This window comes from Mobula hypostoma, chromosome 11, assembly GCF_963921235.1.
Source record: "Mobula hypostoma chromosome 11, sMobHyp1.1, whole genome shotgun sequence".
Lineage (NCBI taxonomy): Eukaryota > Metazoa > Chordata > Chondrichthyes > Myliobatiformes > Myliobatidae > Mobula > Mobula hypostoma.
In genome coordinates this window covers 56,462,527-56,482,294 of record NC_086107.1, presented here as the reverse complement: position 1 = coordinate 56,482,294, position 19,768 = coordinate 56,462,527, and the positions used below count along the sequence as shown (strand labels likewise).

General features: G+C 40.2%; 1 protein-coding gene across 4 annotated transcripts in view; it reads left to right on the top strand.

Moving 5' to 3' along the window:
- nap1l4b (nucleosome assembly protein 1-like 4b) overlaps positions 1-19,768 on the top strand; it is a 123,574-nt gene that overhangs the window by 18,289 nt on the left and 85,517 nt on the right. For all 4 annotated transcript variants that reach the window (XM_063062121.1, XM_063062122.1, XM_063062123.1 and 1 more), the window contains exons 2-3: positions 11,550-11,589; positions 16,191-16,258. In XM_063062121.1, the coding sequence (XP_062918191.1) occupies positions 11,570-11,589; positions 16,191-16,258 (88 nt within the window). In that variant the 5' untranslated portion in view covers positions 11,550-11,569. The remainder of the gene's footprint in view (positions 1-11,549; positions 11,590-16,190; positions 16,259-19,768) is intronic.

Below are 19,768 nucleotides of genomic sequence, written 5' to 3'. Positions count from 1 at the left end.
AATTTGGCCTGTCCCCTAAAACCCTCACTAATTTTTATAGATGCACCATAGAAAGCATTCTTCTAGGGTGCATCACAACCTGGTATGGAAGTTGTCCTGTCCAAGACCAGAATAAGCTGCAGAAAATGGTGAACACAGCCCAGCACATCACACAAACCACTCTTCTGTCCTTGGACTCACTTTACACCGCTATCGGAGCAGTGCCGCCAGAATAATCAAGGACATGACCCACCCAACCAACACACTTTTCGTCCTTCTTCCCTCCAGGAGAAGGCTCAGGAGCTTGAAGACTCGTATGGCCAGATTTGGGAACAGCTTCTTTCCAACTGTGATAAGACTGCTGAACGGATCCTGACCCGGATCTGGGCCATACCCTCCAAATACCTGGACCTGCCTCTTGTTTTTTTTGCACTACCTTACTTTCCCTTTTCTATTTTCTATTTATGATTTATAATTTAAATTTTTAATGTTTACTATAGATTTGTACTCCAGGGAGCGCGAAGCACAGAATCAAATATCGCTGTGATGATTGTACGTTCTAGTATCAATTGTTTGGTGACAATAAAGTATAAAAGAAAGAAAAGAGTCTCTGTGGATAGGTCTCTGGACACTGCATTTTTATCCCCCATTCTTCTTCACAAAACTGCTCAAGCTCTGTCAGACTGCGTGGGGATTGTGAGTGAACAGCCCTTTTCAAGTCAGGTCACAAGTTCTCAATTGGATTGAGGTCTGGACTCTGACTTGGTCCTCCAGAACATTAACTTTTGCTGTTTTTAAGCCATTGCTGTGTATCTTTGGCTTTATGCTTGGGGTCATTGTCTTGCTGGAAATCAAATCTTCTCCCAAGTTACAGTTCCCTTGCAGACTGCATCAGAGTTTCCTCCATGATTTCCCTGTATTTTACTGCATTCATTTTACCCTCTACCTTCACAAGCCTTCCAAGGTCTGCTGCAGTAAAGCATTCCCACAGCATGATGCAGCCACCACCATGCTTTATAGTAGGGGTGGTGTGTTTTTGATGATGTGCATTTAGTCTGATAGCGAAAAAGCTCAAATTTGGTTTCATCAGACCATAGAACCTTCCAGCTGACTTCAGAGATTCCCACATGGCCGAGATTTCATGTGAGTGTTTTTTTTTCTAAGTGTTGAACAGTACCTCTCTTTGTATCATCTGCAAACTTGGCCACAGAGTCATCAGTTCCTTCATTCTTGACATGTAATGTGAAAAGAAGCAGTCCAACACTGACCCCTGTTGAACATCACTAGTCACTGGTAGCCAACCAGAAGAGCCCCTCTTTACTCTGACTCTTTACCTCCTGCCAATCAGCCAATCTATTATCCATTCTAGTATCTTTTGTGTAACACCATCTCTTATCTTGTTAATCAGCCTCATGTACGGTACCTTGTCAAAAGCCTTCTGAAAATCCAAATAAACAGCGTCCACTGATCTTCTTCATCTGTTCTATCTGTTATTTCCTCAAAAATTTCCAACAGATTTGTCAGGCAAGATTTCCCCTTAAGGAAATTGTGCTGACTTTGGCCTACTTTATCATGCACCTCAAAGAACTAAAACATTATCCTTAAAAATTGGCTCCAACATCTTCCCAATCACTGAAGTCAGGTTAAATGGCCTATAATTACCTTTCTCTTTCTACTTAGAGAGTGGAGTGACATTTGCAATTTTTCAGACTTCCAGAACCATTCCAGAATGTAGTGATTCTTAAAAGATCATTACTAATGCCAGTACAACCTCTTCAACTACCTTTTTCTGAACAGTGGGATGTACAGTGCCTATAAAAAGTTTCCCCTTCCTGTAAGTTTTCATCTTTTAATGTTTTACAACATTGAATCATGGTGGATTTAATTGGGTTGTTCATTTTTGACACTGATCAACAGAAGAAGACTCTTTCCTGTCAAAGTGAAAACAGATCTCTACAAAGTGATCTAAATTAATTACAAATATAAAGCATAAAATAATAGATTACCCCCTTTAATATGACACACCAAATTATCACTGGTGGAGCCAATTGGCTTTGGAAGTCACACTAATAAGTTAAATTGAGTTCACCTGTGTATAGTCATGGTGTTTCAACTGATTGTAGTAAAAATACACCTGTATATGGAAGGTCCAACTATAGGTGAGTCAGTATCCTGGCAAAAAAAACACACCATGAAGACAAAAGAAAATACAAAGCGACTCTGGTTATTGAAAAGCACAAGTCAGAAGATGGATACAAGAAAATTTCCAAATCACTGAATATCCCTTGAAGTACAGTTAGGTCAGTCATCAAGAAATGGAAAAATATGGCACAGCTGTAAATCTGCCTAGAGCAGGGCGTCCTCAAAAACTGGGTGACCATGCAAGAAGGGGACTTGTGAGGGAGTCCACCAAGAGATCTATGACAACTCCAAAGCAGTTACAAGCTTCAGTGGCTGTGATGGGAGAGACTGCGCATACCAGAACTGTTTATCCGGGTGCTTTACCTGTTGCAGCTTAATGGGAGAGTGGCAAAGAGGAGTGGGTAGTGTTGGAAGCAGAGAATCTGCCGAAGGACTTGAATAGATTTGGAGAATGGGCAAAGACCCACAACTCTTCACATTTTACTGAATCATTTTCTAAATTTTAAATGTATTGAAGTAGGATTTTGAGCTAATCATTGTGCATTATGGCAAATCAAAAGAAAAATCCATAACCTGTCCACAAATTACTAAAAATTATAAACCAAAATTCTGAGGCTGTAAAAGTATTCATCCCCTTTGTAATTACTACACTCTTTACTCACGTACAATATACTTACCAACTCACCCAATTTGTTGTTGTAGAAAATTGAAGGATTTCCTGTTTTCAATGAATGCCCAAGAATAAATATCCCTCTCCTTGTAAGGTCCAACAGTATGGTAGATTTTCAACAGACCAAACCAAAATGAAGACAAATGCACATTCGAGACAAGTCAGTAAAATGATAGTAGAGAAGCACAAATCTGCGGAAGGGTACAAGACCACCTCAGAGGCACTGAACATACCTTGAAGCATTCCATCGTGAGAAAGTGGGAAAATTAAGAAACTACAGCTACACTGCCCAGGTCAGGCTGCCCCTCTAAATTTAGCCATTGGGGAAAATAAAGGATGGCACTTGTAAGACAGGCTACTGTGATGCCAACAATCACTGTTGGGAACTTCAGAAGTCAATAGCTGCAACTGGAGATAATGTTTATGGCTCCACAATTTTTTAAGGCCTTGCACAAAAAGGATATTAATGGAGAGAGTCGCAAGAAAGAAGCCCTGGCCAAAAAAAAAATGCAAGTCCTTGCCCATCAAGACCCTGCAAAGTGTCACTCAGAAGATGCTGTAAAGATGTGGAAGAGAAGTTCTTGAGGTCGGATGAGACTAAAGTGGAACATTTTGGTCTCAACACGAAGTATGTGTGACATAAATCTAATACTGCACATCAGCAAGGTAACACCATCCCTACTATATATGGAGGTAGCACCATGCGATGGGATGCTTTTCAGCAGCAGGGACTGAAAATCTGGTCGGGATTATGGGAAGATGAATGCTGCTAAATACATGGGGGTGGGGGGAAGAATTGCTCACCTCGCATTGTGCGGCAACCTTGCTGTTTCTTTAGCATCTGTCTGGTTTTTGCGAGTCAAGTTGCTAGCTCGACACAGCCCAGTGTGCAAGGAGCTGATCAGATTCAAACCTGGGACCACTCGCCACAAAGTCTGGTGCGGATGCCACTACACCATCAGCCGGATTGAATACAGAGAGATCCTGAATAAAGGCGTGCTAGCCTCTGCCAGAAAGTTTAACCTGGGGAGGAAGTTAATCTTTCAGCAGGATAACAACCCAAAGCACTGCCAGAGCAACCATGGAGTGGCTTCAAATGAAGAAAATTGATGTCCTTGAGTGGCCCAGTCAAAGTTCTGACCTTAACGGAATCCAACCTCTCTGGCAAGATCTCAAGGTTGCTGTCAGTTACTGCTCCCCAACTAACATGGCATGGCTTGAGCAATTTTACAAGGAGGAATGGGCAAATATGTCTCCATTATGTTGTGCAAAGCTCATACTTCAAAAAGACTACTGGCTGTTAAAGCTGCGAGATGTGGTTCAACTAACTACTGAGCAAATGTGATTAATATATTTAAACTGCTGACTGTTTAATTTTTGATTTTTTTTTTGTTTTCCATGCTTTACAATACTCCTGTTATTGGGTTCTACTGTTGTGGGGGGGAAGCATGTGTTTCACAAATAAAAATTCCCAGTTAAATTGATCAAAATCAGTCTGAACAAAGGGTTAGGACTGAATATTTTTACACGGCTCTGTAGTGTTTGGAAGTGTATGGTCATACACTTTGGTAGAAGGAATAAATGCATAGATTATTTTCTAGGTGGAGATAAAACTCAAAATTCAGAGGTGCAAAAGGATTTGAGAGTCCTTGTGCAGGATTCTCGAAAGATGAACTTGCAGGTTCGGTTGGTAGTAATGAAGGCAAATGCAGTGTTAGCATTCATTTCGAGAGGACTAGAATGTAAGAGCAGTAATGTAATGCTGTGACTTTATAATATATTGAGCAGACCGCACTTAGGTTATTGTGAGCAGTTTTTAGCCCCTTATCCAAGAAAAAAATGTGCTGGTGTTGGAGAGGTTCATGAGAATGATTCCAGGAATAAAGGGGTTAATGTATGAGTGTTTGGCTCCGGGCCTGTACTCGCTGGAGTTGAGAAGAATGGGGGAGTGGCATTTCATTGTAACCTGTTGAATATTGAAAGGCCAAGATAGAGTGGATGTGGGGGAGAATGTTTCCTATAGTGGGTGAGTTTAGGGAATAAGGGCACAGCTTCACAATAGAAGGAGGTCCATTTAGAACAGAGACGAGCAGGAATTTTGTTAGCGAGAGGGTGGTGATTCTGTGTGTTTCATTGCCACGTACGGCTGTGGAGGCCAAGTCACTCAGTACATTAAAGCAGACGTTGATAGGTTCTTGATTAGGGCATCAAAGGTCTGGGACAAGGCAGGAGAATGAGTTTCAGGGGGATAATAAATCAGCTATGATAGAATGGCAGAGCAGACTTATGTGCCAAGTGTTTTAATTTTGTTCATATGTTTGGTGACCAAATGCTGTAGGAACCCTAGCATCCTACCACTTTCAGTTAAATTTATATTCTAATGATTGATTCTCTAGGTAACCCTCCACTGGTTCTTTATTATTGTGTCATTTTTTTCTTTTTTTAAAACTTTTGGAAGAAAAGAATAGTCCATTAGTTTGGATTATGTAATCTGCAGCAAATGGTGCTTAAAAAATCTGTGAGGTGTTCTTATCACTTCTGTATGATTGCGGTCAGTAGTAAGTTCAAGTGGAATCTGAATCAGATTTATTATCATCGGCATGTGTCGTGAAATTTGTTAACTTAGCAGCAATACATAGTATAGTAGAAGAAGAAAAAATATAATAACTAAGTAAATAAGTTACTTGAATAGATTAAAAATCGTGCAAAAAAACAAATAATATATATTTAAAAAGTGAGGAAGTGTTCACAGGTTCAATGTCCATTTAGGAATCAGATGGCAAAGGAGAAAAAGCTGTTCCTGAATCATTGTGTGTGTGCCTTCAAATTTCTGTATCTCCTACCTGATGGTAACAGTGAGAAAAGCGCATGCCCTGGGTGCTGGAGGACCTTAATAATGGACACTGCCTTTGTGAGACATCACTCCTTGAAGATGTCCTGGGAACTTTGTAGGCTAGTACTTAAGATGGAGCTGACTAAATTCACAGCCCTTTGCAACTTCTTCCAGTCCTGTGCAGTAGCCCTTCCACACCAGCCAGTGATGCACCCTGTCAGAATGCTCTCCACGGTACCTCCATAGAAGTTTTTGAGTGTATTTGTTGACATACCAAATCTCTTCAAACTCCGAATGAAGTATAGGTGCTGCCTTGTCACCTTTATAACTGCATCGATATGTTGGGACCAGGTTAGGTCCTCAGAGATATTGACACCCAGGAACTTGAAATTGCTCGCTCTCTCCACTTCTGAGCCCTCTGAGGATTGGTATGTGTTTCTGTGTCTTACCCTTCCTGAAGTCCACAAGCAGCTCTTTCGTCTTACTGACCTTGAGTGTCAAGTTGCTGCGACACCACTTCACTAGTTGGCATGTCTTGCTCCTGTGCATTCTCTCGTCTCCATCTGAGATTCTACCAACAATGGTTGTATCATAAGCAAATTTGTAGGTGGTATTTGAGCTATGCCAAGTCACACAGTCATGGGTATAGAGAGGGTAGAGCAATGGGCTAAGCACACACCCCTGAGGTGCACCAGTGTTGATTGTCAGCAAGGAGAAGGTGTACTCACCAATCCACACAGATTGTGCTCTTCCGGTTAGGAAGTTGAGGATCCAATTGCAGAGGGAGGTACAGAGGCCCAGGTTCTGTAACCTCCCTATCAGGATTGTGGGAATGATGGTATTAAATGCTGAGCTGTAGTTGGTGAACAGCATCCTGATGTGGGTGTTTGTGTTGTCCAGGTGATCTAAGGCTGTGTGAAGCCACACTCAGGTTGGAGGAACAACACCTTGTATTCTGTCTGGGTAGCCTCCAACCTGATGGCATGAACATTGACTTCTCTAACTTCCGCTAATGCCCCACCTCCCCCTTGTACCCCATCCGTTATTTATATACACACATTCTTTCTCTCACTCCTTTTCTTCCTCTGTCCCTCTGACTATACTCCTTGCCCATCCTCTGGGTTTTTCCCCCCTCCCCCTTTTCCTTCTCCCTGGGCCTCCTGTCCCATGATCCTCTCATATCCCTTTTGCCAATCACCTGTCCAGCTCTTGGCTCCATCCCTCCCCCCCCTATCATTTTGGATCTCCCCCTCCCACTTTCAAATCTCTTACTAGCTCTTCCTTCAGTTAGTCCTGACGAAGGGTCTCTGCCTGAAACGTCGACTGTACCTCGTTAAAGGAAATCCATGTCTGTCTAATTTTGTTTGAGGTAACAAGCAACATTGATAAAAGAAGTTAGAATAAGGGTTAATAAAACTAACATTTTATGTAGTCTACATGGACATAGAAAATTTGTTGATAACATTGCATGATGCTAACTGATCAAATAAAAGCTCAGTAGCAGGAAACATGGTACAGTAAAACACTTATAATCTGCACTTTGGCTATTTGGAAATCCCCATGGTCCAGCATCTGGTTTACCAAGTGCTGGGTCCTATGCTCCCTTTCCACTCAGCGTGTCTCTTCAACGTGGGAAACGAATTATTCCACTGAATAATGTCTTAAAAACAAAAGTGAATTAAGTGTTGGGATGTTAATAGAATAATCAATAATAAAAAGATTTAAAAAGAAAGAATAATCAATAATACATTAAAATCTCATCTAGTACCAGAATAATTTAATTTTACTGTGTAATAGTTTAATGTTTTGGGATCAGGAAGCTCTTGCCAATGAAATTCAATAGGACTGGCTAGTCGATCCCTTATATTTTACAGGATATTAATGTTCTAAACCTAAATGTAGAGGATATGATGGTACAATGAGGAAGAAATGTTTACACTGTAGAAAGGTATCAATAATTTGGTCAGCTGGGTAGAAAAACTACTGAATCCAGAAATTTGAGGAAGGAAGCTTGTAGGCATGAAATCAAATAAAGTTGAGAGAATATTGAAGGATGTGGAGGAAAGCATGATCTTTGTGGTGTATTTCCACTTGATTCTTAAAGGTAGCAGTGTGGATTACCAAAAGGATGCTTTGCTAGCTGCATCATAGTAGTCTTCCATTGTGAAGATTGGACACTCCGTCTGCCAGCGGCCACTTATTTTAATTCCACTTCCTATTCCTGTTCTGATATGTCTTTCCATAGCCTCCTTCACTGTTGTGATGAGGCCACACTCTGGAGGAACAGCACCTTATATTCCGTCTGGGTACTCTCCAACCTGATGGCGTAAGCATCAATTTCTGAACTTCCAGTAGTGTTCCCCTTACCACCCCACCTTCACCATTCCCCATCCCCCTTTCTTTCTTCCATAGCCTTCTGTTCTCTTCTATCAGACTCTCCCGTCTCCACTCCTGTATCTCTTTCACCAATCAATTTCCCAGCTCTTTACTTCAGCCCTCCCGCCTTCAGGTTTCACCTAATACCTTGTGTTTTTCTCCATTACCCTCACCTTTTAAATCTACTCTTCAGCTTTTTTTCCCTCCAGTCCTGCCGAAGGGTCTCAGGCCGAAACGTCGACTGTACTTTTTTCCATAGATGCTGCCTGGCCTGCTGAGTTCCTCCCACATTTTGTGTGCGTTGCTTGGATTTCCGGCATCTGCATATTTTCTCTTTTTTGTGATTGGAGGAAGAGGTTTGAGTGGGATGAAGGAGGATGGGTTGGTGAAAGCAAGAAAGCAGTTGGATGGCAGTTGCATTGGAATAGTAGGGAGAAGTGGTTGTGTAGGTTTTTACTGGGGGAGGCATTCTGGACAATGCAGAAAAGAATATATAATAGGGTCAGGAGTAGCCTGTATGGTCCCTTCAACCTGTTCTGTCACACGATATGATGTGGCTAATCTTGATCTTAGCTCCATTGGGAGGGTGGGGGTTATTACTAAGGATATCAATGGTAGTATGTGCATTCAATAATAATGAGTACTGTCTGCAACAATTTAAAAATACTGAGAGAAGAAGAACCCTCCAGAAACAAATTAAGATGAAGCTCTTTGACACAGAAGCGGGGATAGAGGAGTATGGGAAGATTCTGAAATCATTTGATCAGTGGCTTGGATTATTTGAGCTGAATGACTTGTTTCAATGTTGTGGTTTATGCTTCCTTATGAGAATTCATTTTTGACTTGCTTAGTGTGCATGTTAATTTCAGTGTAAAACTTGATTTAGTGGAATGAAGTTTGAATAATTGGGCTTTTGACATTGGTTGTCAATCCATACTGATGCATGGTGACTCAAAAGTCATCTTTTGTTTTTAATTTATTTCACGCAGTAGCTGTATGTTGCAGTTGCTAATTTGTTGTTACACAAGATTGCCTTAAAAGAAACAGTATTGGTGGAAAATTTTCAGCTGCACTGTAGGGAGTAAACTGACACTAAATTGGGCAGCTTTCCCTGAATTAATGAGTTTCTAGTTAAGTTTAACAACAGCATTTCATATGGCATAACAAATTTCTTAAGTTGAAAACTGGTTGCCTGAGCACTTCAAAATCCTATGTGATCTGAAATGCTTTGGAACTGAGATTTTTTTCCCCCTTGCTTTCATTTTGATTTTTAACTCTTGAGAAATGTACAGCATTTATGTATGTTGGCCAAAGTTTAAAAACATCACTAAACTGCATTTTTGTGTTTTTCAAATCTACCTTGGGATATATTCTGATTTATTTAAATTCCCAGTTGATTTAAACTACCTGAGTATATTTGTATATTAGTCGCTAGAATAAAATCAAACCTATGCTGTATCAAAGTCTTGTTAACAAGCTATGACACTCATGCCTACGCAGTTCAAAACACAAGATTATTAATTCTATAGGAACAGCAGCTTACTATGTCTTTGTTCACTAAGTTGCTGAAGATGTACCAGAGGCCCTTTATGGTCAATTATTTGTAATTTATAATCAGTTGGCAATCTGTAGTAAGCTGATGATTCCATTGCAGTAGTATTATATGCCATTTGTTTTATTTATGTAGGTAACATTGAACAGGTTACACAATTATGAAAACATATATGACAGAATTCAGTTTTGCCCAGCTCTATCCAGAAAACACACCAAAATCACATGTGTTCATTGACTGGGCATGGGCTTTGCTGGATCATGATGTTTTTGGTCCAAGGTTCTTCAGAAATCAAGAATGAGGCATAAAACTTGTTACATACTCATTTACTAAACATTACAAGAATGAAAAGAGGAGGAGAAAGAAAATGAAGCATGTGTGAGAGAGGGAGAAAGGGGGATATAGATATAAATATAAAGAGACCTTTGCAGCAGGGGAAAATAAAAGCATAGAACCCAGTCCTATTTAGTCTAGTCCTCTTATACCAATCTGCTGATAACACACATTTCATTGAATTTCCATAGATAACAGTTCAGCCACCAGATAGCCCTCATTCAAGGAATGCGATACTTGCCACTGAAACCAAGAGGCTTCCAGGAAGTACAGAGGAGCTGTTCAAACTGAATTTATTATCAAAGCACATACATGTCACCATAAACAACCGAGATTCAGTTTTTTTAGACAGACTAAATAATCCATAATCATAATAGAATCAGTGAAAGACCACAGCAACTTGGACGTTCAACCATGTGCTATGATGCAATCAACTTGCTCTCCAAAACATACCTACAGAATTTTGTAAAATTTTTAGATGTCATGTGAAATCTTCACAAACTAATGCCATGCTTTCTATAATTGTATTTGAGTGCTGGGCCCAGGACAGGTCTTCCAAAATAATAACTGATCAATTTAAAGTTGTGGAGCCTCTCTGCCTCTCTGCCCGATGAGGGCTGGCTCATGGAGTTCTGGTTTCCTTTTCCTGAAATCCATAATCAGCTCCAAGGTCTTGTTGACATTGAGTAAGAAGTTGTTGTTATGACACCACTCAGCCAGGTTTTCAATCTCCCTCCTATATGCTGATTCGGCCTACGGCAGTGGTGCCATGAGTAAAGTAGAATATGGCATTGGAGCTCCACTTAGGCATATGGAATAAAGCAAATAAAACGGGACTAATCACACAGCCTTGTGGTGCACCTGTGCTGATGAAGATTGTGGAGGAGGTGTTGCCAATTCAAATTGACTAGGGTCTGCAAGTGAGGAAATGAGGAAACTAACCATTAGAAAACCCATTGAACAATTACTTGTATATGGATATTTATATAAACAAGCATAAAAAGTTAAACTACAAGGAAACTAACAATTGTACAGTCCAATCCATCAGCTTCACTGGCAAGGTGAGTATTTATTACACATCTCAGTTCCTAAGAAACCTTTGATGCATATCACCTGTAGATTAACTGGGCCTTGCATTATGTAAATAAACAATTTATAGATACTTTTGTAATTATAGAAGGTTAACAAAAACTAAAATGGGGCATATATTACACTTTAAATTATCAGACATTTAAGCAAAAATCTCAATGGTCGGTGCTTGCATAGTTTAGTGCAATGTAACACATCATTTCACTTTTAATTTTAATTTAAGCATCTCAATTTTAGCTCTCCTGTTACTCATTTGTTTCTGTCAATACTGAAATCTCTTCATAATTAAAGAATTCAGGATGTTATTGACACACTGAGCTGCCATGATACTTTTATTAACAGAAGGTTAAAGATTCTGGATTTTGTCATAGTATTCCTACACACAAGTTTTCATTTGGTTAAAAAATTATGTTGTTGAAGTAATACACATTGCCTCAGAATATTTATGTAAATGTCCTGTATTGCAGTGTTTTGTTTTTCTTTTAATGTTATTTGTCCTGAGGCTGTTTATTGAATGGTATTGGTTCCATTTCATACTATTTCCAGTTAATTTTGCTATTTATTTCTTTTTCTAGTTGGACCATCATCATCGTGAATGATGGCTGATAAGAATAGGTAAGACGCATTAAGCTATTGGTCACTTGCATTCATTTAAATGGTAGTTTGGTTTAGGAAGATCAAAAGAGTAATATTGCTGAAAATGATACAACTGCTATAAAATTATGTAGTGCAAAAGAGAGCCATAAAATAGATAGTGTACATGGGTTCATTGTCCATTCAGAAATCTGATGGCAGAGAGGAAGAAGGTGTTCCTGAAACATTGAGTGTGTCTCTTCAGGCTCCTGTACCAGTTCCTTGATAGTAACAATGAGAAGAAGGCATGTCCTTAATGATTGAAGCTTCCTTTTTGAAGCATCATACTTTGAAGTTGTTCTCAATGCTGGGGAAGCTGTTGTCCATGATGGAGCTGGCTGAGTTTACAACTTTTTGTTCTGATCCTGTGCAGTGGCCTCCTCCATACCAAATAGTGATGCAACCAGTTAGAATGCTGTCCATGGTACATCTGTAGAAATTTGTGAGAGTTTTTGGTGACATACCATGTCTCCTCAAACTAATGAAACTTGGCTGTTATCATACCTTCTTTGTAATTGTATCAATATGTTGGGCCTAGGATAGGTCTTCAGAACTGTTAGCACCCAAGAACTTGGAACTGTTCAGCTTTTCCACTGCTGATCCCTCTGAATACTGGTGTGTGTTCCTTGGGCTTCCCTTTCCTGAAGTCCACAATCATTCCTTGGTCTTACTAATGTTGTGCAAGGTTGTTGTTGTGACACCACTTAACCAGCTGATCTATCTCACTCCTGTGCATCTCCTTGTCACCATTTGAAATTCAGCCAACAGTAGTCATGTCCTCAGCAAACTTATAGATGGTGTTTGAGCTGTGCCTAGCCACACAGTCGTGGGTGTAGAGAGAGTAATGCAGTGGGCTAAGCACATGTCCTTGAGGTGCACCAGTCTTGATTGAAAGCGAGAAGATGATGTTATTTCCGATCCCCACTGACTGTTGTCTCCCTACGAGGAAGTCAAGGATCTAGTTGCAGAGTGAAGTATAGGGGCCCTGGTTTTGGACGTGTTGTCTAGAACTCAGGGTATGATTGTTTTGAATGTTGAGCTGTAAACAATAAAAAGCAGCCTGATGTACTTAATGATTTTGTTGAAGTTCAGGTATTGTGCAGAATACTTGATCTTTGAAGGCAAAATTTTAATCAGTATTAAATCGGAGCATTACTGTGAGAAATGTCACAATATGCTGACATAATTTTGATCTTTACCTGGGATTTATCCACCCTGATCCATTTTAACTATTCTTGGCATTTGGCATCCATGTTAAGTATCCATAAGAGCATGATAAAATTAAGATTATGTACTGCATTATCTCAGTATAATCATGGTTGATTAGAATTTTGGTCCTGAATTGAAGTCCATCTTGGCTTTGAAGTCAGTTGATAACTCTGTATCCACAGCCCTCCAGAATGGACTTCTAAAGGTTCGCAATTCCAAAAGTAGATTTCACCTCTGCACATCCATATTTCTGGGTGGGGTATCTGTAAGAAGCATTGCATGGTCTGGATAGTTGCAGAATATTATCGGATCATTTGAAGTATGTTTTCTGATTTCATTGTAAACAACCAAATTCCCTTCTGCAATGAATTTAAAAAGCCAGCCCTCATTTGGATATATAAATCTAAATACATGAGAATAAAAATGGCTTTCTGCTAAAATCTAAAGCATTTGTGGCTATCTGTGGCCATTACTGATAAGATTCATTTAGTCCCTGGGACAGCAAAAGGTCCCTGGTTCCCTGTTGATGGTCTTTCACAATGGATGCTGCCTTCTTGTGGCATTGTTTTTTTAAGATGTCCTCAATGGTGGGAGGCTAGTGCCCATGATAGAACTAGCTGAGTTTACAACCCTCTGCAGCTTTTTCTGGTACTGTGGATTAGAGCCTCCGTACCAGACATGGACTGGTTGCGTCACTGAGACATAGGAGCAGAATTAGGCTCTTCGGCCCATTGAATCTGCTCTGCCATTACATCATGGCTGATTTATTAATCAGTCTCAGCCCTGTTCTTCTGCCTGTTTCCAGTAATCTTTGACACCCTTACTAATCAAGAACCTGTCAACTTCCTCTTTAAATATGCCCAATCATATTAGTGTCCAGGAAGAGCAGGGTGAGCTGCCTCAACCACAAAGCACTCACATCTACTGTGATGAAGTGCTCTGAGAGTTTGATTATGGCTAGAATTAACTCCTCCCTGAGCAAGGACCTGGATTCGCTGCAATTTGCATACCATCGCAAGTAGGTCTACAGCGGATACAATCTCACTGTCCCTCCACTTGGCCTTGGAATATTTGGTCAATAGCAATACCTATGTCAGTATAGCTCAGCGTCCTAATGCAATCATCCCGTCCCTACTAGTCAACAAGTACGCAAAACCTGGACCTCTGTACCGCACTCTGCATAATTTCCTTGACTTCATCAGGAGGCCATAGTTAAGTCAGATCAGAAATAACATGTCCTCCTTGCTGTTAATCAACACCGGAATACCTCAGGGATGTATGCTTAGCCCACTACTCTACTGTCAACACTCATGACTGTGTGGCTAGGGATAGCTCCAATGCCATCTACGCATTTGCCGATAACACACGTGTTGTTGACAGTATCTCAGGTGGTGACGAGGAAGCATACAGGAGTGGTGTAACAACAATGACAAAAACCTTGAATTCAATGTCAGTAAGACCAAGGAATTGATTGTTGACTTCAGCATGAGGAAATTGGGAGAATGCATAGCAGTTCTCAGAGGGGCCAGTAATGGCAAGGGTGAGTAGCTTCAAATTCCTGGGTGTCAATATCTGAAGAGCTACTGAGCCCAACATATTGGATGCAATTACTAAGAAGGTATGCCAGCAGCTATATTTCATTTAGGAGCTTGAGGAGATTTAATACATTACCAAAGATTAGCAGATTTTCACAGATGTCCTGTGGAGTGCTTTCTGATAACTCGTGTAGATAGAAGATTGGCTGTTATGCATGAACTCAAGAAAATAATTAATGTGGCTATTCAGGAGGAAGGATGCATAGGGAAAGATAGCAGTTGAGTTTAAACTCTCAGTTAGGAATTGTTTAATTTTGATTATCCCAACTGGCCAGTGATTGTGATATAACTGCATATGAATATTATCACAAGACAAAGGGGCTGAAGTAGGCCATTCGGCCCATGGAGTCTGCTCCGCAGCTCCCCCATGAGCTAAACTATTCACCCATCTAGTTCCAATTTCTGGCTTTTTCCCCATATCCCTTCATACCCTGACTAATTACATACCTGTCAATCTCCTCCTTAAATACCCTCAATGATCGGGCCTCCACAGCCATATGTGGCAACGAATTCCACAAATCCACGACTTCCTGGCTAAAAAAATTTCTCCTGATCTCTGTTTTAACTGGGTACCCTCTAATTCTAAGACTATGGCCTCTTGTCCTGGACTCACCCACCAAGGGAAACAACCTTTCCACATCTACTCTGTCCAACCCTTTCAACATTGGAAACGTTTCATTGAGATCCCCTCTCATTCTTCTATACTTTAATGAATACAATCCAAGAGCCGACAGACGCTCCTCATATGTTAGCCCCTGCATTCCAGGAATAATCCTCGTAAATCTTCTCTGAACTCTCTCCAACATCAGTATATCCTTTCTAAGATAGGGGGCCCAAAACTGCACACAGTATTCCAAATGAGGTCTCACTAATGCCCAATAGAGCCTCATCAACACCTCCTTACTCTTATACACTATTCCTCTTGAAATGCATGCCAACATAGCATTCGCCTTCCTTACCACCAATCCAACTTGGTGGTTAACCTTTAGGGTATCCTGCACAAGGACCCCCAAGTCCCTTTGCACTTCCGATTTTTGAATTTTCTCCCCATCTAAATAATAATCTGCCTGATTATTTCTTCTTCTGAAATGTATAACCGTACATTTGTCAACGTTGTATCTCATCTGCCATTTCTTTGCCCACTCTCCCAAACTGACTAAGTCTCTCTGCAACCTTTCTGTTTCATCAACATTTCCTGCTCCTCCACCTATCTTCGTGTCATCCGCAAACTTGGCCACAAAACCATTTAATCCATAATCCAAATCATCGATATACATTGTAAAAAGAAGCAGCCACAGCACCGACCCCTGCGGAACACCACTAGTAACCGGCAACCAATCAGAATAGGATCCCTTTATTCCTACCCTTTGCTTTCTGCCTATCAGCCAATGCTCCACCCATTCCAATATCTTTCCTGTAATTCCATGGGCTCTCATCTTATTAAGCAGCCTCATATGCGGCACCTTAACGAAGGCCTTTTGAAATCCAAATACACAACATCCACAGCCTCTCCCTTGTCAATCTTATTCGAGATTACCTCAAAAAATTCCAATAAGTTGGTAAGGCAGGATCTTCCCATCATGAAACCATGCTGGCTTTGGCCTATCTTGTCATGCACCTCGAGGTATTTCATAACCTTGTCCTTATATTGCAATTCATATGTTCCTCTTCAGAGTATGCATAAGGGGAGACTTAGTTAAATTAATTTCCCTTTTGTTTTTAGCAACAGACCTGTGCTAGTTCATATACTCTTTGTGACAATGCTGTTTTGTGTTTTAGTAAAGGGGATGATGCTTCTGTAGAACCTTTGGGAATCGACAAACAGCCAACTGAGAGCAAAGGAAAAGGTACAGTTATTACAAGTATCCATGTTCATTAATTTTAATGATAGTTAAGCTGTTATTTTAGTTGGAAAACAATGTACATTTTTAGTATTTTCTTTAATAACTTACCCTTTTCATTACAATCAATTGCACTGTACATAACCTGTTATTCCACAGACATGGGGTTCCATTCTGGTGCTATATCAAATCTAGATAATATGCCAATTCTCCATAAATGCCATTGAGACAAGCAAACTTGTCTGCAACATTATGTAACAGTATTTCATAGTCATACTTTATTGATCCCGGGGGAAATTGGTTTTCATTACAGTTGCACCATAAATAATAAATAGTAATAGAACCATAAATAGTTAAATAGTAATATGTAAATTATGCCAGTAAATTATGAAATAAGTCCAGGACCAGCCTATTGGCTCAGAGTGTCTGACCCTCCAAGGGAGGAGTTGTAAAGTTTGATGGCCACAGGCAGGAATGACTTCCTATGACGCTCTGTGCTGCATCTCGGTGGAATGAGTCTCTGGCTGAATGTACCCCTGTGCCCACCCAGTACATTATGTAGTGGATGGGAGACATTGACCAAGATGGCATGCAACTTAGACAGCATTCTCTTTTCAGACACCACCGTGAGAGAGTCCAGTTCCATCCCCACAACATCACTAGCCTAACGAATGAGTTTGTTGATTCTGTTGGTGTCTGCTGCCCCAGCACACAACAGCAAACATGATAGCACTGGCCACCACAGACTCGTAGAACATCCTCAGCATCGTCTGGCAGATGTTAAAGGACCTCAGTCTCCTCAGGAAATAGAGACGGCTCTGACCCTTCTTGTAGACAGCCTCGGTGTTCTTAGACCAGTCCAGTTTATTGTCAATTCGTATCCCCAGGTATTTGTAATCCTCTACCATGTCCACACTGACCCCCTGGATGGAAACAGGGGTCACCGGTACCTTAGCTCTCCTCAGGTCTACCACCAGCTCCAATTTGTATTAGAAGAATAAATACTATTTTATTAAAATAATTTGAGTGGTTCGTGCATGATTTTGATCTTATTAATCTGAATAAGAGGTTCATGTATTAGCAAGAGTAACTTTTTTTAATAAGCTTGTCTTATAAGAAATCCATGTTATAAAAATAACTCGGTTAAGTCAGTGGACTTTGAAATCTTTTACATTTAGGAATTTGATTGAGGATTATTATTTCGGTTCTATATTGATGGTGTCAGCCTCTGGCTTTAATATGCAGTCTCTCCTACTGGATTCCCCCCTTTCCAGCCCTGTATTTCTTTCACCAATCAACTTCCCAGCTCTTTACTTCATCCCTCCCGCTCCCGATTTCACCTATCACCTTGTGTTTTTCTCTCCCCTCCCCCACAACTTAAATAAACTCCTCATCTTTTTTTCTCTGGTCCTGCCGAAATGTCTTGGCTGGATACGTCGACTGCACTTTTTTCCATAGATGCTGCCTGGCCTACTGAGTTCTTCCAGCATTTTGTGTGTGTTGCTTGGATTTCCAGCATCTGTAGATTTTCTCTTGTTTGTGAACTACTTGAGATAGCTGCTGACATAATTATTTGTATGCACTTCTGTGGAGGTATAGTACAAATTTCTTCCACTGAATCTGCAGCTCTTACATAATTTCATAATGTTGAAGATGTAGTGTCGCAGTAGGGAGGGTGCAGAATAATCACCAGCTGCTTAGAAAACATGCCAGTGACCACATTTCATAATTTGGGTTGAAATGTAGGGGTAACCTAACCATTGGATACAAAATTGGCTTGGTAAGAGGGTTGTTTATCAGATTGGAAGCCTGTCAGCAGTGACGAGCTGCAAGGATTGGTATTGGATCCACTATTATTGTTCATCTGTATTTGTTTTTTGGACAACAACGTTGTTAATTTAGTAAGTTTGCAGGCAACGCTAAAATTGTTGGTATAGTGGGCAGTGAAGACGGTTGTCTAAATTTACAAGGGTAACTAAACTAACCAACAGAGGACAACTAAAAAAATTCTGTAAGGGGGAAGGAGGCAAAATCTGAGGGTAAACTAGAGTGCATGAGCTTAAGATGATATTTGAAAGGGAGCAGGGAGGCAATTTTTTTCCCGCACACTGATTGTTGGGGGCATATAGAGCAGCTGTCAGAGGAAGCATGCAAAGTAGATAAAATTGTAATGTTTAAAAGACATCAAGTACATGGGTGGGAAAGATTAGACGGATAAGGAGAAAGTTGAATTTCAGTAGTTAACTGGTCAGCAGGGACAAACTGGGCACACAGACCTGTTTCCAGACGAACAAACAATCTGCTGGAGGAACTCAGTAGGTTCAGCAGTGTTGATCAGGGGAAAGGATTTTTTGATGTTTCAGGTCAAAACACTGCATCAGGATTTGCTTCCCCTCCACTCAGCCTGTTTCCGAGCTTTATATGTCTTTACTGTGAGAAAAGATGCAACTCATTCGTTGAAACCATTTCCTGTTTCATGTTAATTTTGTATTCTCTCCTTACAGAATTTCTTCCTTCGGTCTTGTTAGTTTTTGGTTTAATCTCAAGGTTCCTCTTCTCCCTTTTGTTTTAACATCCTTTGGTCATTTTTTTTTAAAGTTGTCGTACCACACATCTTGAAAATCTAAAGTAATTTTATTTCCTTTTAATGTCATGAAAATACTTCAATTTACCAAGTCCATGCTGACCATGAACCACAACTTTTTCAATTTGTTTCTCTCCCTAATTTTCTTTTGTTAGCCACAGGACATCCTTCTATTCCAGTGCGAAAAACTATCTGCCTTTGCAAGTTGAAATATTTTTTTGCATATCTGCCATCATTTGTTAATAGCCTTGTCTTTCAATCTTTTTTTTTGGATCTGGTCACTAGCTTTTTCACCTATATAATTTACATGATTTAATATAATCAGTTGAGACCTATATTTCTATCTGCAACATATGAAAGCCTGTCATGTTATAATTGCTCTTTCCCAAAGGATCCATTACTACAAATTTATTAATTAATTCCTTCTCATTACCCATTACTAGATCTAAAATAACCTGTTCCCTTGAATATTCCCTCTGGCTAGTATGATTTCAAAGTTCAAAGTAAATTTTATTATTAAAGTACATATATTTCACCATATAAAACCCTGAGATTCATTTTTTTTGGCATACTGAATAAATCTACAGAATATTAACCATAACAGAATCAATGAAAGATTGCCTAGCTAGGTGTTCAACCAGAGTGCAAAATACAACAAACAGTGCAAATATAAAAAGAAATCATAAATAAGCAAGCAAACAATAAATATTGAGAACATGAGATGGAGTCCTTGAAAGTAAGTCCATTGGTTGGAGGAGCATTTCAGTGAGGGGACAGGTGAAATTGGGTGATGTTATCCCCCCGGTTCAAGAGCCTGATGCTTGAGGGGCAATAACTGTTCCTGAGTCTGGTGATAGGAGTCCTGGGGCTCTTGTACCTTTTTCTTGATGGTAGCGGCAGGAAGAGAGTGTGTCCTCAGTGGCAGAAATCTC